Source organism: Thermobia domestica, chromosome 11, assembly GCF_964235325.1.
Source record: "Thermobia domestica chromosome 11, izTheDome1.hap1.1, whole genome shotgun sequence".
Taxonomy (NCBI): Eukaryota; Metazoa; Arthropoda; class Insecta; order Zygentoma; family Lepismatidae; genus Thermobia; species Thermobia domestica.
In genome coordinates, this window is record NC_137464.1 from 2,790,099 (window position 1) to 2,814,271 (window position 24,173).

The following is a 24,173-nucleotide window of genomic DNA, read 5'->3' on the forward strand; positions in this document are numbered from 1 at the left end:
AGTGTACCATTGACACAGGAAATTTCAAGTTTAGTTTAGTTTATATACATATTAGCTATGCATTAAAGATGTACATTATAGGCACACCACTCATTAAGCTACTTTTTCGGTTTAAAAATAAATACGAAAACTCATATTCGACTTATGTACCGAATGTTCTGTAATTGTTTGAGAATATATCGATTATTACGTCTTCGACTGGATCGACCGTGTACAGACACATACGAAAAGCGAAAAAGTTCGCGAGATGGGAAAAAGTGTTCATGTGCACGAGAAGAATGACAGAGTGATTCTTAAATATCAATATTAATGTTTATCACCTCAGTGAATGGTTGTTATATATTATGTGAATAGAGATGGTTCTCTGATAGATAGACTTTCTGTGATTTTGTACATGTTTTGAATGAGTTTGAAGAATCTGTTGCGCAAATTGATTGAAGGAAAGAAGTAAACATTTTCCGGTAAACTTATATATTTTTCTTTAGACTTCCAAAATTGTATTGTGCAAAGAACCAATAAGAAACTAAAAATGTTTACTAAGAATTGGTAGTTCACTACAAATAATCTTTCAATTAAATCAAACAAGATTGAAGACATTACTGATGAGTACAATTGCTTTTTTTTTTTTTTTTTCAACAAATCGACTTTTGTTGCTTTACAAAATCGTGTTTTTATTATCAACTTCTCAATTTGTTTTTTGTGCTGCAAAGTAGGGCCAGTATTTTAAGAATTACGTCAGCTTAGAGTAGGATAGGGCACGGCACGTTGGTTTAGTTTAACTTGGTTGCGTTAGTTGAGTTCAAGTTTGGGTTAGTTTAGTTTCAGTTAGCGCAAAGTTTTTACTGTGGTCATTTCATTCAATGAATCGTTCAATTAATCGATTCGGAGGGAACTAATTCCTCGGAACAATTCATTAAATATAACTAGAAACCAGTTCCTTATCTCACTTAACTGAACATAATGTAACCAAAAACAGTAAGTCATCACATAACTCGATATAGGCAACGAATCTAGAAGAACAGATACGTTCCCAAAGCCGAAATCAAAAGATCCAAATCAATGAATTGAATAAAATGAATGAAATGACCGAAGTTACATTCCATATGCATGGAGTGGCCCCGCGTAGCATAGTCGCTAACGCTCTCGCCTTCGGTGCGAGCGGTCCTGGGTTTGATTCCCGGTGGGATCACTCTGTCGAAAAAGTGTAACACGCTTTTCAGGCCAGCCACCCTGACTGAGCATTTCCTGGGTTTTCCTCATCCACACCAGGCAAATGCCGGGGTGGTACCTAACTTATAGGTCCCAGGCCGCTTCCTTCCTTCGCTTTCCCCGGATTGTGTGCTTGTCGAGGGACATCATTCCTCGAATCGTGAAGGGCTAAATGGCCTTAGATCAATGTGTCTATCGGTCACGAAAGTCACGAAAAAATCACGAAATCAGAAAACGGTCATGAAAGTAAAAAAAAGTAACGAAATTTAGCTTTTGGGTCACGATTTTTTTTAAACTGTACAAATGTAAATACAGATTGGAAAATTTTGTTCTATAAAACGTCAAAATTCACCACCAAAAATGTCTATAGTCGGCTTTAGACGCTACCAAATCGCAAGCAAAGTGCGTTTCTATGGCATGGATAAAAATTCGGCCTAATTCGTACTCAAATTCGCTCTTGAAAATGTTAGGAAATTTTATGATTTGGTAAAGAAAAGGTCACGAAAAAGTCACGAAATTTCATTTTGGAATTTTAGTAGACACCCTGTAGATGCCGAAAGCCCAGAAATCTAAATACTAAATCCTAATCCATATGCATGAACCTATTTTGCGGTACCGTACTTGACATTTAATTTGTTTTAGGACTCATATTGTAAATCAGCATCTCGTTACAGGGATTTCAGGTTCCACGGGAGGAGTTAACCTATCATATCCTAAATTAATCTCCCTTCTATGTCGTAAAAGTGGCGACCCTCTTCTGCATTAATCCAAACTAATGTACCGTATCCTACCTTACCGTAAGCTAACTAAAGTAAACTTACTCTGTGGCACAATCGCCGAAATTAATTACGTATACTCTGCCTTTCGTACATAGCCGACTGTTTAGTGTTTCATAATTCTGCCTTATTGGGGATAAATTCTGCTTTTGGAGAGCCAGACTTTTTTTTTTTTTGAAAAATTATAGTTTTATACTTAATAGAGCCGGATTTTGTTTCCCCGGAAATTTAACTTAATACTTTACTTACCTTCACGGTTTATATAGATCGGCAATGACTTCTGGTTTTTACTTAGCTTGGACCCCCGAATGCAGAATTAACCTCTTAATGGTGACGTATTTCTTAATGCAGGTTAACTTTAGAAGAGCTTAACCGTTATGGCTATAAATATAACGTTTTGTGAAAAGCACATACCAACCAGTGCTAGGTAGTCATTTCAATCAAGATTTCATCTATCTCGTTCAGGGCGGGGCGAAGCTGGTTGAGCCTGAGAAACTGCAACAGAAAAAAATGTGCAAAGATAAATAATGCACAATTCTTTTCTTGTGGAAAATTGCAGTTCCTTTATTTTAAACAAATCATTATTACATACCGTATATGTATGTCATGGTCACCTCATAAATTAAATATGTGTTAATTTCCAAAGTTGATCGTCCGTTTGTAGCAAAATTTTGAAATTTTACCAGGAAGAAATGGATAATGCTCGTTTGTGTGTTTGATAACATGTAAGGAGAGCGGAATTTGTGTTTATTTTTCTTTTTAAGCAGGTATAATCATGGAACTATTATGTCAGCGGAGGGAACTACTTCTCGCAGGGTTATGGTATGATTGGATTATAGATAAGTAACGAGCATTTGTACATGGCTGCAGGTGTACAGACATTCCAGTTGATATCCTTACGCACGGACGAGATCGTACACTCTATTAATTTTAACAAAATGTGTTCAAACTTCCCTAACATTAAGCTAACCTGACCCTATCTTAATCTATTTATCTCTTCCTTACTCTACTCTACCGTACCCTACGTGGCTAAGCGGTTATCGTACGCGCCTTTGGCGTGGGAGACCCGGGTTCGATTCCCGCAGGGAGCTCATGTGGTTCGGATTCCACGTTAATCAGTAGATCACGTCTCATATAACCTCGCTGCTGAAAGGGATACTAAACTAACATCAACTCAACTCAATTCTACTATGTTATATCCTTTTAAAGCAATCCTAAAAATTGATGATTTTTAAATTTTGATAGTTGTTATTACGCTTTTTGTCGAAAACCAAGCGGACGACCAACTTGGGAATAAATGCCTTAAATACTTATGCAGTGTTTTTCCGTTGTGATAAAATACATTTTACTTGTAAAGTTTCAAAACACTAGACCATGATTGTAAATCATTACCCTTTTAATATCGTGGAGAAATGTCTAAATGTGACTTCCTGGAGAAGTGTTTAGATTTGTGCAATATTTCTCTTTGAAGCGTTACATTGTAACGATAGTTATTTATCTACCTTAATTAGAAGTATGTTGTCTCCTTAAATGAGTTCCTTGTATATCAGCAGTCTCTCTTTGGGTAGCATTAAATTGTACTTATTTACCCCCAAATCGTGCCCTTCTGTTATGTAATTGCGCTAACCTTCTGACTTGAAATTTCTGCTTGCTGAACGCCATTATTTATTTATTTATTTGTTACAACTTTCACTATTATTCTTGCTAAAAAAAAAAAAAAAAAAAAAAAAAAAAAAAAAAAAAAATGACTGTCATCGTTACGCGATCACGAAGTTTTGTCCCCATTGCAGTCTGGTTTCGTGCATATACTGTGAATTGCAATCTATTATGTAAGATGTAAAAGTAACTACGTGATTTTGTAACCATTTCAATTCGAGGTCTCTTTTCGGGCGGACATTTATTTGTAACCAATCCGTGTAATGTGGTCGCTGTTCGTGGTTCGTGGTCCTACCAATAAGTATTCTCCTGAGACTGGAACTTACCTGGACAGGACGAAGGACCTCTCCAAGAAGAGGTTACAAATTGTTTCCAAATCGCTCGTCGGTCTCAATGATGAGATGAGCATTAGGCGCCGAGAGGTTCGGGTGTCTCGTCTCGAAAACCTCACGGACGATCAGACGGTCATCCAGACCATAACGCACACAAACATCACTCATACAAACAACGAAAACACACTGGATTAAATAACACTATACTTATTTATTAGAATACTATTATGTTAAAAGAAATAATGAAGAGGAAGTAACACAACACTGAACACAGAATATGTATAATAATTTTCATCACTAAAATCACACTTTGCCATTCTAATGCGCTGTAGCCCTTTATATATATGATTATAATTCAGATTTCACTGCGAATGCTTCTCTCACACCATTGACGCACTTGGGGGATTAGCAATGGGGAAAAGTTGTCGGGACAATCTCACGTATGAATCCAGTTGCTGCGCCAAACAATCGTGAAGCGTAAAGATGAGTCTTCAGCAAATTAAAAAAGAGAGCCTCCAAAGTAGAATGCTGATGTTGGAGGGCGCGTGTATAACTTTTTAAGCGCACAAGGTTTGTGAACCTAGGACTTCACTAGTTGGGGCTAGCCGTAAGAAAACGTCCTTCACCGGCTAATAGCTTGTGCCCCTTAACACAAATTATTACTTGATTCCCAACGCAACGTGCGTGGTGGCTGCATACAGTACCGGAGTCAAACTCTCTGAGCACCAAAGCTCAAGGTACGGGCTGCAATGGTCGACCGAAGAAGGTTGGCAAGTTCATTCCAAAAACCACTCAGTCAAAGCACCTGTATGCACATGCAAGCAGAATACGGAAAATAATTTATGTTAATTGTAGTCAACTGCCCATAATGCACGAGACACTGCGATAACTCGGGCATGAGAAAGTACAGATAAGGGACTGCAAAGCAACGCAATTGGTGCCACTATGGTCACTTGAATACTTGTTCTGGTCTAGTCTGCTCTAATCTATTGCAATGTTTCATAAGCGATTAAAGAAAACAATTCAGTTCCCAATAACTATAGAATATATACTTTGCATATAATAAGTCAGGGGGAAACACTGAAATGGTTTGTCACTAACTGAAATGTTCTCACCAAAAGCAATGTTTTAAATATATATATGAAAAAGCGATGAAAGACTTCTTTGTCCAATTGTGTGGGAAAGAAGCAATTCCCACCGAAGAAAGAACTTATATGCGTCTTAGAATAAAGTACAATTCGAAAAGAATAATCACTGTCTTTACGAAATATACAGGGCGTCCACAAAAAGTACTTCTATAACCTGGTGGCGGTTATAATTTAATAATTCAAACCACCCGACCGATCTGGATCAAATTTTGACCCTAGATGGAGAAGGAGAGGGGGAGAGTTGTAAAAATGATCGAAAATTACTGATATCAGAGAGCGCTTTAGTCACTAACAGAACATATTACTAATATTTCGTTTTTTTACCCAGTGAAGGGGCTAGTATATTTATAATAATAATAAAACAGTATCTACATTGTAAATTTGAGTTCGCAGCTCAAAAAAGACTGGCACTAGGCACTAGGCTCGAATAGGGTAAGTCGTAGGGCGGCGGTGGCGACCGCTAAAACGAGTTTTACGTACTTGACGTGAATAAGGTCCGATACGGATTGATGGAACAAAGCTCAGACGGCGCTCACGGAGGAGAATCCTTCTTCGTGATTGGTTGTTTGATATATGTGAACGACACTGTCCCAGAAAATCAACCAATGGTTGTGATCCATTCCCACGAAAGTTCATAGACAAAGACTGAAGTCATATGAGGACGAAAGCTTTTGGTAAATGGTACTTATGAAACAAACTGTTTTTTTTTGTTTGTTTGTTTGTTTGTTTGTTTCTAAATGCGTAGATTTCAAATTGTCAGCTATCATGTCGACGGAAATCTGGTACTGAAAATGTTAGAACGAAAAACTGAATGCTCTGTCCACTAAGAATTGCAGTTTGAGGAATATAATTAAAATTCTGAGCTCCCCAAATTTTTTTTTTTTGGGGGGGGGGGTGCAAGGATCTAAAAATTTGTCAAAAACAAGTTTCGACAAAAATCCTGGCCGTGAAGGATTAAAAATCAAAATATTACTTTAAAAAATCACTGAATATTATAACACACTATATATTAAAGTGCGTTGTATTGGGACTTCACTGTATAAGCACTGATACATTGGGGGTTTACTGTATATACACTGTATAGTGTGGAATCATTGCCCATAATTCATTTCCTGTGTACCAAAACGCGATGCTCTATTTATTTAGCCCGACTCATTTCATCACAACTTTTTTTTTAATTATCTAAACAGTTAATTCACCCTGTATACATATAAATAAATATGCATATAATAGGCTATACGTTGTATTAATTTTCTAATTTTAGTTTTTAAGTTATAAGGCCATCATAAGCGTTTTATTCTTTTTTTTAAATTTCTTATTGTCTTCGATATTGCATGAATCATTGGTTTAGTTAACCTATTAGGTTTCAGTATAATGGTTCAATCTTTCTCAATAAATTTATACCATACAATTCTGCACATGAAATATTTAAAAATTTACAAAATAATTAATAATCATCATTAACCAACTAAACATAATAAGAATAATTTCAGTTTCTGCCGATAGTGTGAGTAAACGAGTAATGACTACGAAAATTCATTTGATAAATATACCGACGAAAGGTGCAAAATTTGGGGAATGTAAAAGTGTGTTTTTTCAATGTAGTAAGAGTGCATCTTTTACAAATTAAAATAGTATTATATAGCTAAATTCGTTTTTCTCTATTATCTGTTAGCAGAACCCTTTGTAAACACATTTGTAAATCTTAAATCACACTCTGAAAAACATAAAATGAAATATTACTTTAGAGTCAACTTTTTGACAACACTAAGTTGGGATTGTTAAGAAAAAATATAACTTTTGCTTTGTTTCAAAGATACAACACTTACATTAAAACATTCTGATAAACCCAAATGTTCAAAACTGGAAAAAAAAAAAAAAAAAAAAAAAAAAAATCGACATTAGTCAACGTAACGTTTACTTTTCTTTGTCATTCAAATTTTCATCGCTTATATTTAGTATGACCCAAGATAACACTTATTTTCTTTAACTTTTGAAATTTCAACCTGATACGTAACATGTAACTATAAAAAAAAAAAAAAAAAAAAAAAAAAAAAAAAAAAAAACTTTAAGTAAACATTTCAAATTTTACCCTTAATCTACCATTGGCAATCTGTTAGCAACAGTTTAGTGATAGGTATTTAGTGGCAGTTCAACTGAGTTTTTGGCGTGTATGCTTGCAAAACCAATCACGTTTCTTGGCGTTAAAAACTGGATGACTGACTGTATTTCACAGTTGATGGGGAGTTCGATTTTTTTAAATTAATATTTTAACCTCCCACTACGAAGCATACAGACTGACACCATGAATGCAAATGGCTTCTAGTTGTACGCAAGGGATGCCGGGAGACTGCATGCCTTCATTCTCAAGGGTACACGAAATTTCAAATGTATTCAGAGACGGACCTTACTTTAAAAAAAAAAAAAAAGAAAAAAAGAAAAAGAAAAAAAAAGCATAAGTTGCCTTTCTCTTTCTCTGAAGTTGGGTATAGATTTCCTGGAATTGTGTTATGCATTGTTTTATTAAATTGACAGGATTAGACGTGATTATTGTATTTTTTATTTTATTTTAATATTGCTTAGTAGTGTAATTATTCGATATAATGTTTTCCAACTGCTGCTGTTTTGTTTTAGATCATGAGTAACATGTCAAACAACAAGTGCCAGAACTGTGGCTGTAAAGAAATTGACGTCGACCCAGCTCGAGGAGATGCAGTATGTACGAACTGTGGCTCTGTGTTGGAAGACAATATTATTGTATCGGAAATACAATTTGAAGAGAATGCACATGGCGGGAGCTCAGCCCTTGGTCAATTCGTCTCTGCAGAGTCTAAAGGAGGCGGCAGCTTTGGTGGTGGTAAGATAACTTCTAGTTTTTCTAGCTTCATATCTGATTAAAAGGTCCACAAATAATTGGTTTCATTGTAATGTGTTACAATATTTTACTAAATATTCGTAATCTATTTGACAGACTGATTCCTGTGACAAAGCCGCTGGTCATTGGGAGATAAAGCGATGACAAAATAAGATGTTGAAAGTGTTGAAAAGGTTTTTTGAGAGGAATTGAAGAAACAATCAAAATGCACAGATATTTGTGTAAAATTAGCCAAGAGACAGTAAGATCTACCCCCAAAAATCACTAAGTTCATTGTAGCGAAATAAGAACCCATTAACACACTGCGTGTACTCTCGAACCAAGTCATTTCAGAGTCTAGTAAACACTTGGCTCTATTCGGTAGCGTCCGGCTATACGCCATGTGAAACACGACCTTAAACGCAAAAGGGATAGTGTAGTGCACAAGGATTTGATTGACGTTTCAATCTTGCTTACCGGTTAGTTATTTTCGTGAATGTTTCCACATTTGACTGTAGCTATTTGTGTTACAATCCAAATATCAAATACATGTCGTTAACTGTAATAAATATTATTACGATGGAAGGCTATCGTAACCTAACCTAACCTAACCTAAGATGACGGTGGCTCAGTGATAGAGCGCTTACCTCTGGTGCGCGGCGTCCCTGGTTCGATCACGGGCCAAGTAAGTTTGTAGTGGACAACTTCGTGTTCTTGGGTTTTCTTTGTGGTGCTTCCGTTTCCTCCCACTTTCTCATTCCACCAATTCTTTCATCATCATTCACTTGCTTTAATCATTTCTTCCTTAACCTAAAAAGCATAATCGTGGGGCATTAAACTCAAAGATCTCATTTTATTTCATTCTTTTTTGGAACTAGGTAACGTGGTTCAGGAGAATAAAAACCACTGTGGTTCACTTACATCTGAAGAAAAATTTATGACAGTTCAGAGTTGTCAATTCTGCTCTCCGTTACCAAGTTTGACAGGAAAAGTTACTGAAAGAAGTAAATCCTATATATATATAGGGGTAGACAAAAAATCTAAATACACTTCATACAGAACACGTAAGTTTGACCCTCAACTGTACAACACGTGTTACGGTTGTCGATAGTTTTTTTGTTTTCAATGTGTCATGTGGATCTTCCTCTTCCGTCAGCAGTAATCCGTTCACCTGAGAGTGTCGTGTTGTAAAAGTGGTGCGGTAAAATGGGCGACCTGACAGACTTCCAAAGAGGCATGATCTTTGATTCCCGTCTGGTTGGAGCTTCAGTGGCAATAGTGGCGAACATTGTGGAGGTATCCAAAGGCACTGTGTCCAATGTCACGAGAGCATACACAATTCATGGGCAAACGACGTCTGCAAAGCACAACAGTGGTCGAAAGACAATCCTGTCAGATAGGGACCGGAGGGCATTAAAACGTATTGTAGAAGCTAAAAAGAAGACCACTGCAATGAAAATTACGTCTGAACTCAATTCCGGCCTAGAGAACCCGGTTTCATCGAAAACAGTGCGACGGGAACTTCATAAAATGAAAATTCATAGCAGGGCCGCTATCTCCAAACCCCTGGTCACAGCAGTAAATGCGAAGAGGCGTATCCAGTGGTGCAAGGACCACAAGGCGTGGACTCATGAGCAGTGGAAACACGTAATGTGGTCCGATGAATCGACCTTCACCTTGTTTCCAACAACCGGTCGTATTTAAGTATGGAGAACACCGTCGCATGCCTATGATACAGACTGTCTGCTCCCAACTATAAAGAATGGGGGTAGTTCTGTTACAGTGTGGGCAGCGATATCGTGGTTTTCTGCAGGTCCCATCATAGCCCTGCATGGAATGATGAATGCTAAGGCGTATGAGGCCATTTTGGGGGACCAGGTTCTACCCATGGCTCAAATATTGTTCCCTGATGGTGATGGCATCTATCAACATGATTTGGCACCCTGTCACGCTGCAAAAACGGTGAAATCATGGTCTGAGAAGCATGACCAGGAGCTGCCACACCTCCCCTGGGTCCCACAATCACCAGATTTGAACATCATTGAATCATTGTGGTCTGAGTTAGAAAGGCGTGTTCGGTCTCATTACCCTTCACCAGCATCCCTTAAGGAACTGGAGCATGTTTTGGAGGAACCATGGTACAAAATCCTACACACCACGATTCAGGAGCTGTATACGTCCATTCCACGTCGGATCCAAGCTGTTTGGGACGCAAAAGGAGGCCCCACACCATACTAGGTATGATTTTCACACTTTTACAAACGTTTTAGATTTTTTGTCCAACCCCTGTATATATATATATATATATATATATATATATATATATACAGAGCAGTTTTTTTACGGTTTCTAATGAATTTCACAAGTAGTTTTGTAGAATTAAATGTTTATCAAAACAGATTTGTTCACCTTATTTTCAAGAGGCATTACTAAAACTATTTGGATTGTGCTGTATTATGTAATATAAAATACGAAAACAGTCAAAACTCATTAAAAATTATTTTTTAAAAAATCAGCAAGTTATCTTTAATGCGTTGTAGACTTGCACTGCTTTGGAAAATGGATGAGGGCTGATAACATGGAGTTATCATGTTAGGGAATCTTATCTTATAACAATGTCAGACAAGATGTGAAAGTTGTAGTGGGGTAATATCGAGACTTATTTTTGTCATGTTAGGTATGAGGATTAGATTAGGAAGTGCTTAAAATAGGCTTACGATTTATTTTGTATTTATTGTGTATGTTTTGTCTATTTTCTGCCTTAATTTCTTATATTTCTTCAAGATTTTAACAGATTTCTTGTCATTTTCATCAGTATAACGACTTTCCTATCCCATATCATTTTAAAAACTCTCCTGCAATTTTTTTCAAATTTTAATTCATTTATAAAACTTTCATTCACAAAACTTCTTCATTTTCGGCCATCTTAATAGAAATTTGTCAAAATTACTTAGTTCCACGTACATCATCCTCAATTTCGGCTCATCTGACGTCAGTAACAGGGCGTACATAACACACTAAATAGTCACAACATTTTACACAATCAAAACATTAAAAAAAAAAAAAAAAAAAAAATCTTAAACAATTTTATTGATATAACAGGCTACCTTGGTAAACAAGAGATTTCATTCATGTCTACGTTACATAGAGGCTTTGGATCTTTTAAAAAGGTGATATCCTGTCAGTGGCGGCGCTAGGTTTATAACAACATGGGGAAAGATGGGAGGCAAGAAAAATTTTGGGGGACAAGGCAACCACATTTGTTTTGCTATTATTATTATTATTTAATTTTGAGCCATCAACCCAATTTATTTTTTGCTGCACAGCTTTATGCTTGTGGATAGCAAATGAACATCGGCTTGTTTCTGGACAGACTTTAATGTAAGCACAACACAGGAACATAAACGTACAACAAATATTGAAAGAAGCATATCACACAAATACAGTAAAGTGAATTGTAAATGTTTAGAAGCACGTATGCCTACAGCCTACATGCTATAAAAATGCACAGACATGTCCAAAATGATTGTCGCATTTCTATAATTAGGAGTATAATTGTTGTAGGAGTATAATTTGATAACGATTTCGCCCGGTATTTCTTATAATGTCAGTATGTGTATAATCGACAAAGACATGTATGTGGCAAATTTCATGTCAAAAGAGCAGCAAATAAGCACAAATAACGAAAAAATCTTTTTTGTCCACTTAGCAACATTTTGTTTTACTCATTTCGTATTTATAATTCTTTTCCTATGAAATTTCCCACAAATATACATTTTCCGATTTACACACAGTAACAGTATTAAAAGTATCCTGCAAAATCATTATCAAGTTATATTCCCACAACAAGACAGTTCTAGGTATGCGACAGCATTTAGAACATGACTGTACTTGAAACAAGTAACATAGTCTATATTATTTTTTATAAAAGACGTGTAATAGTATTACGAAAGCTACTACATGTAAAGAAACATTAATGTCCACTACTGTCAGAGTTTTTCAGTTTTTGTATGTTGTTCTGTTCATTGTAATGGCAAATATAAAAAGTAAAAACTCACAACATATCTTACAAAACTGGAATGGATCTTAGCTACAACAAAATTCTCCTGTTTTTATGTACAGCAACGAATTCTTTTACAACTTTTTGCAAATCCAGAACTTTAGAAATTCGTTTTTTAGTTGAAAGAACAGCAAGACAGTTTAGCTTAATACCACCAATCGTGTGTCTCAAATATGACTTCAGGATTCTTAGAAAAGAGAAACTCCTTTCGCACCCTTCTATTGATAGAGAAATGCACATTGCGATTATGCACAGTTCATGAATTCCACTGAAGGCGAACTTATAGGATTCCAGCAAAAGCAGTAGTCTCGACAAGGTGGAAACTTTGATTCGGTTTTCTTTTTCATACTTTTCGATTACTTTTGGAAGCAATTTGACCTCCGTTTCCAAAGTCTCTATGTCGCATTTATAGTGCCCTGCTAACGGCAAAAGGATTATAGGTTTTAAAAAATAGTCATTATAACTATCGGGATTGAAAGCACTTACTCCTTTCAGAATCGAACCATTATCAGTGAGCCTTGCTTTTAGTTCATTTATAATTCTAATATGGGGAAATAAATAATTGTTTTCAGATCGTAGTCAGTACACTTTTGTCCTTTCACTGCTTCTCGGCTCCGTAATAAAGGTTGTAAACTTATTGGAGAGTTTTCTAACACGATCAGCAGTATTTTCATGATTTATTTTGCTATTCATAAAACAATTATAAAATTCTGCTATTTGCAGAAATATAAAGGGTGTTGTGTTTATGTTATTTAACTTTATAACACTCGCGTGGTTGCAGTTTATCAATAGTTATCAATAGACGGAAGTATAAAGAGATTATAAAATGTTCAACGTAAAACATGGAAAAAACGGAAATATTCAGTGGTTAGCCATACTCAGAAGAGCTTAGTTAATTAGGGATTATAACCAGCATTAAAGAATGCGTTAATAAACAAAAGTAACTTATATATGTAAACATGTCAATCAACAACAAAGATTTCAATGTCGTACAGATTTCAGTGGCAAATTTTACAGCAGTAGTTCGTGATTATGAGTTCACCAGTTGTACATAGAAAAATGGGGGTACAAATGGGGGCGAGAAAAAATGTTGAGGTGGAGGTCGCCTCTGCCCGCCTTTAACGCCGCCGCTGTATCCTGTATTAGGAGAACATTGTAAACTATAAGAGCGTTTCTCTCGTTCTGTTATCTACAAGTCCTGTTACATTTAAAGAATCAAGACAGAAAACTTCAATCTTCTGTTGAATATGTCTCTTCCACGTGATACCGATTCCGGGTCGAAGAAAAGAAAAATAAAACACTATTTACCCGTTTAATTTTACAAAAGGGATTCATATTTATAAGGGGTATAAACTATGCTGTTTATGAGATAAATGTTTAAATACAAAAGTATAAGAAAGGTAAGTAATATTGTAAATTCAAGCGTAAAATCTATGTTTATCGGTTATTTAAGTTCAGATTTTGCACACTTACGAATTCAAAAATTAACTAAGAGCTCCTTCGCGGCTAAGCGGTTAGCATACGCGCCTTTGGTGTGAGAGACCCGGGTTCGATTCCCGGCAGGAGCTGATGTGGTTCAGATTCCACGTTAATCAGTAAGTTCCGTCTCATATAGCCTCGCTGCTGAAAGGGATTTTAAACTGAAAATGAACTGGACTCAAAACTAACTAACTTAACTCTATGGCCTATGAAAGCCGGAGGTTAAATGCCGCGTTCACAAAAGCTCTTCATTGACTTCTGTCTATAGCCAACAGGATGCAGTTTCTTCTTTATATTCCTATTTCTGCGAGATCCATCTTAATATTATTCTCCGATTTGCGCCTAGATCTTCCGATTGCATTTTCGGTTAAAAATTTGATCTTTTAATGTGATCTATCGGGTGATGCATATCTTTCGACAGTATTATGGTTAAACAGAAATTTAATTTTAAGTAGTTAATCATTAACCATAGTATACAGAGAGTTACGTAAATGTATCACAATATTTTATAGTTTCTGAGTTATAGGGTGCCGAAAACGTGAAACAAGTGAACTTCAAAAGCTCATAGCTCCACTACTATGGGACCTATCGTAGTCAGGTCAAGACATTACTGAGGAACTGGTATGTGAACTATCCAAATATCCATGTTTAAGAATGTTTCAGTACTTAAACCATTTTTAGAGAGGTAGGTGGAGAGTAGTCAAGTACTCCCAAACAGTCTCTCTAAAAATGATTGCACAAGTACTGGAGGTTCTAAAAGATGGATATTTGAATAGTTCACATACCAGTTCCTGAGTTATGTCTCGATCCGATTATGATCAGTCCTATAGTAGTGGAACTATGGACCTTTAAAATTAACTTAATTTCACGTTTTCGGCACCCTATAACTCCGAAACTATTCACTTTTGAGCACAGGTCCATATGAACTTTTTCTTTCTTATTTTGATATGAGGAATCTGTACCCAAAATATTGTGGTACGTTTATGGAACACCCTGTATATTGTCCTGTTAATAGTGTCATAATAAAAAGTAGGCTTCGATATCAGTTTGAACTTAACAGGTGGCGTGGATGTCAACTTCAGATTAACTTGAGATTTGCAGAAGGAATCAGATTTTTGTGTATTTTCTGGACAACTTGTATGATGATTCACATTCACCCATAGATCATGCTATTCAGCTCAGTGAGATCCGGGCCGCGGTGGCTCAGTGGTAGAGCGTTCATCTCTAGTGCTTGGGGTCGGGTTCGATCCCAGCCCCCGCCAAGTGAACTTTGTGATGGACAAACACCGTGTGCGTGGGTTTTCTCGGGGTTCTCCCGTTTTCTCCCACTTTCTTCATTCCACCATTTCATTCATTACTCATCATCACCGTCTCCTTTAGCCTAACCGGCATAACTGTGGGACGTAAAACTCAAAGATTTCATCTCATTTTTTCTCAATGAGATCCATCTATTTGTCTCTGTCTCATATTTGGACTTTTTCTTTATTATTATTATTATTATTATTATTATTATTATTATTATTATTATTACGGTAATAGCATTGGAGAATTTAAAAAGGCAAAGATATCTTAGTTAAACGTTCTTGTGTTATTTTCAAAATAAGTTCCGCAAGAAATGAGTCAGTGTTAGTGATATGATTTTCACATTTACATTTGTAATTTTTTTTTTTTTTTTTTTTTTTTTAGTCAATGTGTGAGACTGGTCTTTTCTCCAATTTAGACTTTTAATAATAACAAGTATATTTGGTGCCTATTTCCAGGTCATCTAACAGCAGTTAAATACTATCTCTGTGTAATAACGGTTTCTCAAGAGAAACAATTCATCAATTTTGTTCTACATAACTTTGAACTGTGGAATTTCCCATTCTATTCGAGTAATGAGATTGTCAAAAGTGAAAAATCCATTAATCATTTTACTAGTTTGACAGCGTAGCCGATTAGTACTCCACGGTTCTTACTGATATGGAGAAATATATTTCTCTGACCTTTGGCAGGAAATTCTCCGACTTTCATGACTTCCCCGTATCGGATGACGTTGACATACAAATAAGGAATAAATAACGGTGAATATTTATATATAAGAAGATTTACTCTATAGAGACAAATAATAATCAATTGCTCATAGGTATATTCCACTTACCTTTCATAAAAATCTGAACAACGTCCATTATCATGGCTGGCTAAGGTGAAATTGGTATACAATTAATATTATGGAAATTTTATAATATATGTTTTCTGACTTTCCCTGATTTCCAGTCTTTTCCTCTGACTTCCCTGACCTCCCTGACCTTTACTCACTGAGGAAGGGGCCAGAGAAGTCTTGAAACCATTTGTGTTAGAATTAACGAAAGGAGGTTTGAGTAAAATGCCTTTATTAAGATAATAATAATAATAATAATAATAATAATAATAATAATAATAATAATAATAATAAAATGTATCTTATATATATCTGTCAGCGAATATCATGTTGTTATACTTAGTTATAGAATGAATACAAATTAATCAGATGTACTGATTTTCATCGTATTGGTGTAATGAGGGCAGAGATTTTATGAATGGAAAGAAAGAACCTTGAAACTGTAATCTTAATGAACAGTTAATATGTTTACTTTCCGAAAATGACCTATCCTGAAGGAAAAAGGTGACATGTAAGCTAATGGCACTTTTAATTGCTATAAACTCATAGTTTAGCATCTGATTGAAAATTAATAAGTAAAAATTTGTAATAAAAAGAGGAACCTGGAATTTGGGGGGGGGAGGGGGGACAACATTGGTCTTGGTGACCACCAACAGTTTCAGACGGAGGGAATAGCCGAATCTATTGATATAATATTTAGCCATGCACATCAGAAAAAAAAACTTGGGTTGAGAGTTTCTTGAAGTTTGATCTTTTTGTTTTGGTTTCTTTCCGAACAAGTTTTGAGAAGCTATTGATAGTGTAATTACTTTCCTTTTATAAAGATGTAGTTTTCTTATATTAATAAATAGTAATTTATGCATTCAGAGGCCAAACGGTTCTTTTACTTAATTTCCACAGAGAAAAGAATAGATGTTTCCTCTTATCCATAGATGTTTTAGTTCTGACAGGTTGGAATACTATTTCCCTTTAAGTTCAATATTATTTAATACAACAGCTACTACATAAATTACCACGAACTTTCATTTTATTAATCATTGGGCAGTAGCCATAATGCTGACACCCACATTAACTTCTCACCAATTAATCAATTGGTCTTGTCATCTAATCATTTATGGTATGGTCTTATCATTTATCGCTTTTAAAGTTGAAAGGGCAATGATTTTGTCACTTACCGTCGAGAAATATTACAACTCCTCATCAATCAATCAATTGGTCTTGTCATCTAATCATTTATGGTATGGTCTTATCATTTATGGCTTTTAAAGTTGAAAGGGCAATGATTTTGTCACTTACCGTCGAGAAATATTACAACCTTCTTTTCCTCCATTGAAAGACCGACTCTGATATTTGGAAAATTTTGCTATGACTAAACGAAAATGTCACGTCTCACCATTGACTTTTTGTGCAAAAAGTTTGATATCACTTAATAAACATATGATCATTCTTAAGGAGCAGACTTTCGGTTTATATATATATTCTTTAGCTTAATGTCCCACAGTTATGCATCGAAGCTAAAGACGATGACGATAACGAATGAAATAATGGAATGAAGAAAGTCGGAGAAAACCTACCCCAAAACCCATTTGGCTCAAGCTTGGATCGAATCAAGAACCCCATTGACTGAATGTAAGCGTTCTATCAGCGAGCCATCGTGACCCAAAGGTGATTTTATGTTTTGTGAGGCCAAATGACACTACGATCAGCAACAACCAATAACAATGTTAATGTAAAGGCGCCAGGCCCACTTTCAAATACACCGTCCCGGCATTCGCGAGGGAGAAGTGATAAAAATCCTGAAATAACCTCAATAAGGATAGCTGACCACCGGATTTAAACCCAGGACCTCTCAATTGCAAAGCAAGAATGGTAACCTGCAATACACGCCCGATATAATTATGTATCTTAAAATGTTGTGTAATGAGAATACGTAGATGATTTGAAATAAATTATAAACGAGAGCCGTTAGAAAGTAACCTCCGATTGGTTAAAAAAGAAACACCAGAGTAAATAAAAACAATTTATTATATACATTTCAAAACTAGTTGTTTGTTCTATTTTTTCAACATATTTTCCATAAGCATTCACGCACTTATCATATCTCTGCACTAGCTTGGAAACTCCATCAACATAAAAATCTCCAGCCTGTGACCGCATCTTTCAGCACCCCATCAGTACCAAAGCGCTGAGATCCTGGAAATTTGTGGAAATTCATCGGAAAGCTCCGACATTGTGAAACGTCGAATATCATGAAATTTTCCATCAATTTTCTGAAGGAGTTCAAGTTCATCAGTGATCACTGATGGCCTGCCACTCCTCTCTTCATCAGTGTTTGTTCATCTATTTTTAAATGGACGAACCCATTCACGAACAACTCCCTTCACTCATCACACTTTGTCCATACACGGCACAAAGTTTCCGATGAATAGCTACTGCCGAATACTGTTTTGCCGTAAGGAAACGTATAACAGCTTGCACCTCGCACTTGGCGCGGTTTTCTATTGCAGCACACATTTTGAGATGCTACAAAAGTGGAACTAGTGATCAGACAACCTTCACTCTACCACGGCTGGATGTAGACTGCTCCACCGCACACGCCTGTGCAAAGATGTTAGCGCTGCCTGTACCACTTTACGCACAGTGAACAATCGGAGGTTACTTTCCGAAAGCGCCTTGTATATTAAACCATTATATGTCTAGAAATATTTCATACGGCAATGGGATTACAATAAAAAATGTTACAGGCAGTTGTTAATCATTTAGCGAGGTGCATGAGTTGCAATCCGCACATTGAATAATGCGTTAGTATTTACATGATGAGTCGTTTTTCTATATTGACTGTCATTTTGTTTTCTTGCAGGCTTCCATGCAGGTTTAGGTAAAGAATCCAGGGAGATCACCCTTCGGAATGCAAAGAAAGGGATTGTGGCATTAGCTCAGCAGTTACGGTAAGTGTACATTGCTTAAGTAAAGAAAGATTGCTACGTATTTGTTGCGATAAAATAAGTCGATAATAATCATAAATAGAGGTACAGAGTAGATGAAAAAAAAAGAAGTCATAAAAAACGAAATATCGTAAGTTTTACGTCCCACGTTTATGCCGGCTAGGCTAAAGGAGACAGTGATGATGAGAAATGAGTAAGATGGTGGAATATGAAGTGGGGGAAACGGGAGAGCCCCGAGAAAACCCAGGCACACGGTGTTTATCCACCACAAAACACTTGGCGCGAGCTGGGATCGAACCAAGGACCCCATGCATCAGAGGTAAACACTGAGCCACCGCGGCCCCTACAAAAAGAAGTCATGTAAACCTGTTTGGCCAAAGTATCAAATAAATTTGACACTATGAAAGAATTTAGCATCAGGGATATTTTATCATTTCTACAATTTTGGCAAATCACTGCCAGAATATTATTTCGTCTTTTCAGCATTGTATCGTCCTGTGTATCTGTTATTTTGAAGTTAATTAAATTTAAAACAATTGTATCCTACTATAAAGTTTTAGATGTTGTGGGGTCCGCCTGCCTCATCCTAAGTCCGTGATCAAAACTGACATTTTCAGCCGAAATATTGAATACATTCCTCACATACAGAAGATATAGTGAGATAAGACTATCGGTTTTGGGTTCCCAATGTGTATAACGAAGACATGCTATATATAATGCATAGCATTTTATATGTTGCACACTCTTGTTCGGTTTTAGCATTTCTTTCTAGCTTTTTCTTTCTCTTGGTGCATGGGATACAAACCTTGGCTTTGTCTTTATTCATACATCCCGACTTATCGTGCCCCCCCCCCCCCTGTCCATAGAAAAAACAAACTTTCTCTTCTTTGCAGTGTTTACTGATGTGACCATAATCAAGACAAATATTGCATTTTGAGACAGTAATAAAGTCTTTTATTCCATGAGCTTCAAACATTAGATATACTCGTCCTTCTTTCAAAAGTTTTCTTCTAATTTGGGAAGTTGCTTCAATAACTAGATGACATTTATTTTGGTTTTTTGGTCCGGTTCTAAATCTAGGTTTAATTTCTTTGATTGCTTCTGTCATTTCTTGCTCGTCAAAGTTTTGCTCCACTAAAGTTTCGACGATCTCTTCATCTTTAAAATCAGCTGGGATGTTGTATATAATCAATAATGGTTTCTTCTTCTTCGGTTTTTCTACTACAATGGTTTCGTTTAGTTTCTTGTTATTTACTAAGCTTCTCATGTCTTTTTCAGTGGCTGTTTCTACAATGATTGCATTTTTCATTGTTTTAACCGATGAAATTTTGATTTTCTCTTTAGCTGGATTGACAGCTTGAAACAATTTTCTCTTTACCTCCTTTATTTCCTCATTCCCATTCGCTTTTAGAAAGATGGTTGGCTTTTGTTTCGTTCGTGCTTGTTCAATTTCCTGAGTTCTTTTACTTGTTTGTACTTGTTCCTTTGATCCTGTTAGGATTGCGAAATACAGTGGCCTCTCTTCTGTGGTTTTCCCTTGTCGATTTGTAATTTGGTGATTTCGATCTTTAATTTTTCATTTTCCTCTCTGAGCTTATTTATTTCGGTCCTTAGGTATTGGTTGACACCTTCTGTTTTTGATTGTTTCATTAACCATTTGGCTAAATACTTCTTGATGCTTTTAGCTATCGTTGAACTGGCTTTGCTTTTTCTCACTGCTTGGTCAACAAAATCCATGGCCGTTTCGTAGTCCTTACTAATTTCAACATCGTTGTCTTCTTCTTGATCCTTTTCTCCTTCGACCTCATCTCCAGAGATATTTCCCTCTTGCTCATTTAAACTCATGCTGACATTGAGTTTGGTTGGTGAAACTTCTTTTTTCCCTTTTCCACTCTTTTCCTTCTCAGCTGGTGAATCTATCTTTCGTTTTTCACTAAATGTCTTTCCTTTATCTTCTGGATTCTCTCTCTGAGTTGTATTTGATTTGGTTCTGTTCACACGATCAATTGACCGAAGCATAATCAGTTATCGCTTCCCAACCCCAGTACTTATAGGGTTCTAGACTGAAATTTGCTACCTCTAAATTTAAGTACGTCCCCACTGCTTCGCAATACTGGTTCAGCACCGAATTCTCTATCTACACGGAATCAAACAAAGGCTCTGTAGGATTGCGGGAGGCTTGTGATGACTCAGTCGCACTGCACCCATTACGAGATAGGCAAGGACATTTCAAGGTAGCCGTGAATCAGCCGCTAAAGAACACGGCGGAGGTTTTCTTCATACCGCAACAGATCCACATTGCTGTAAGATGACTGCGCAGGTTTGTAACGTTATATTATATTTTAACTTGTTACATTTATTACCCACAATTCGAATCACTAAATTGGTAAACGCGATTAAACACCTTAATTGTTACCTGTAATTGCAATATTTATTAAATATCTTGAAAATCAAGCACGTTAAATGTTTGACACAACTGACTTTTATTCTTCTTATTTTATGAATGAATTATTTTGTTGCCATAGCAGCAACAGACAAATACCTATCTTTTTTTCAACAACTGACATTACATGATTATCTATATAAAATCAACATATATTCATTCTACTTTTTTTTTTTTTTTTCTTCTTCTTATCAACAAATTGTGCACTTTTAAGCGCCGTTGCCCAAAATAACTACAAGAAAATGGAAGTAATTTATAGATTAGATATACAGTCTCGTTGTAGGTTGTTCGGTTTATATCGGACAGATTTTGAAGAGTACTCACCGTATGAGAAACCACCCGGCCACTGAGGCGTTCTATTGAGTTTCCAGCACCGTGAAATTTCGCTGAATATCAAAATTTACATTCAAGCGAACTCTGGCGAAATACGGGAAAGGGAATTCGGTCTCACTTCTCTGTGCAAGTTTTGCAGAGACCAGCGAGGGTGCGTAAACCTACATCGTTTCAATAGATCAAAGCCAGACATCTTTTTTTTTTTAAGGGGGAGGAAGGGGGCGTGCAATTCTAGGATGTCGATCCAGAAGATAGATGTCATAATGGGTTCTTGGGCGTACATTGGAGTCACTTTCATGTTCTTATCAACTTTGCATATCCGCAACTTCCCCGCATAACTGAATCCAGTAAGAACCATAAATCCAGCAGGAAAGTTTGCCAGTAGTGGCGAACAATATAGCAACGGTGTCGTTGTTACGGGATCTCTGTGATCAAATGCGACATCCAGAGGTGTGATAAATACATAGTTCATGCATTGTGACGACTGCCATTTGGACCCTGCAAGGTGTTTTCATACAGTTTTCTGAAATCCCTTTTTTGTTTTGCAATGTGACGCGGGAGCAGGTGGTCTTGTGGATCGGCCTCAGCCGAAGCGGCTTAGGAACGACTATTTTCACAATTGAAAGTACCAAATTGAATCCCTAGCCCATCGCGTGTTGGACCAATCATTAAATCCTACAACATTGCGGGTGTTTTTCCTTGGAGCCTTGTTCTCTTCCTGATATTCTCGTCACTGGCTCTTGACTTGTGTAACGGGCCGCAAAGCTTTCGCAGTAATCGTTCCGAGTGTGAGTCCATTCGCCCGACTTTGTTCCACTATATATACACCTGTATGTAGGAAAAATGAGGATATAAAAGAGCTGCGACATACTCTCCCCAGGAACATTTTAATTTAGACACTCACCTACAACTTCAAATACACAGACGTCGTTCTAGTATCATTCCTAGATACAGACGTCGTTCTAGTATCATTCCTAGATACATACGTCGTTCTAGTATCATTCCTAGATACAGACGTCGTTCTAGTATCATTCCTAGATACAGACGTCGTTCTAATATTCCTAGATACAGACGTCGTTCTAGTATCATTCCTAGATACATACGTCGTTCTAGTATCATTCCTAAATACAGACGTCGTTCTAATATCATTCCTAGATACAAACGTTCTAGTATCATTCCTAGATATCAGTAGCGTTTCTAATTCTGTACAATATAAACTGAACAACTTTCTCTAGATGTAAAAAACTTGATATTGCATTGAATATTTCACCATCAGCTGTGTATTAGAGTTCACAAGTCTCTGGGCATATGCAAAGATCAGCGAAATGTATGCCACATCAGTTTAACTTACGTGCAGGAATGTAAATGTGTAGGCATTTACGTGAAATGTTACGAAAATGAACGTGAAACATTCCTTCATCGCATTGTTAATTGACGAAACGTAGGATATGTCCTATGAACGGGAGTCAGGTGAATGCCATCATCCATTTTATAATGCCGAAACAAATTGAAACAAAATCAATCAAATTTGAAGGTGGTAATGCTACTAGTATGACTACGAAGAGCTCTTACTTGTTCCCAGTATGACTACGAACGTATAGAACACATTGTAATACCTCAAATTACTTAGTAATGTTTGTCCAATATTTCGAGAGAAACCCTCAGCCACTCTTCTTCAGGAGTGTACAATGGCGTAAGTCCTTTTTTAGAAACGATCTTCACATTGATTTGTGCCTCAACAGGAATATTGAGTAAAATTTCATCGATACTACCAATAAATATGTATTAAAGATTTGCTGATTCTTTTGTTTCGTTTTATTGATATAATTGGTAACAATACCGTCCCAATTCCTATCAGGATTTCCTTTATCGGTCTTTAGCTTTGGATTTTTTATTTTTATGAAATGTGCTTCGAATATATTTCCTTCAATATTTGGGGTAGGACGGAGTTAAACTTTCAAATTCTGTACCGAATGTTTGGTGATTTGTAGATGCTTGGATAAACCTGATATGCTTTCTGTGGTCCCTCGGGACATTCTAATGCGTTCTTTTAGCACAGTGCTAATATTTTCTTATGTCATTTCTCTATTGGTAGCATCACGTGTACAAGAAATTACACAGATGCTGCGTAAAATATTTTTCTGCAAAAAATAACGTTCAAGTCATGTTTTTTCTCTATTTTCTGTAGTTTGAACGGTATATGTAGAAAAACCGGGAAGGAAATAATTTGACTTGGTACATTGTTCATTCATTTATTCACAGTTTCATACAGCCCTACAGGGGCGGATCCAGGACGGACTTCTGGGGGGGGGGACGGCGGGTTGTAATACTGCTACTTAGAGCTACTGTTAAGAGCTCCAAACTCTGGGATGGGTTTTATTTATATATAAAATAAGAAAGTTTCCTCTTCTAGGGGGGGGGGCAATTGCCCCGATCGCCCCCCTGGATCCGCCACTGCAGCACTAAGCCTATTGACTGAAACTGAACAAGATAACAATAACTAATAATAATTCGAACATAAAAGGTTCACCTCTAAATTTGCAATGTTCTCTTTAGCTGCGTTCTAAAGTTACGTTCAGAAGTAAAAATATTACATTCTCTTAGCAATGCATTGCAATCATATGCTAGTCTAATTGATAACTTAGGTATATCATAAGCTAGCAAATTAAGAGACCCAGTTCGCCATGGAGGAAGTCGAAAGTTCGTCTGTGATAGTAAAAATTCAGAATCAATTTTACCATTGATAATCTTATATAGATAAAAAGTAGGTCTGCAGTTCAGCGTCGTTTGCGTGGGGT

At 36.5% G+C, this 24,173-nt stretch overlaps 1 protein-coding gene across 1 annotated transcript in view; it reads left to right on the forward strand.

Moving 5' to 3' along the window:
- The first annotated feature begins 218 nt into the window (after positions 1-218).
- Brf (Brf RNA polymerase III subunit) overlaps positions 219-24,173 on the forward strand; it is a 222,165-nt gene continuing 198,210 nt past the window's right edge. The window contains exons 1-3 of the mRNA XM_081729914.1: positions 219-461; positions 7,756-7,978; positions 18,515-18,602. Coding sequence (XP_081586040.1) covers positions 7,759-7,978; positions 18,515-18,602 — 308 coding nt within the window. The 5' untranslated portion in view covers positions 219-461; positions 7,756-7,758. The remainder of the gene's footprint in view (positions 462-7,755; positions 7,979-18,514; positions 18,603-24,173) is intronic.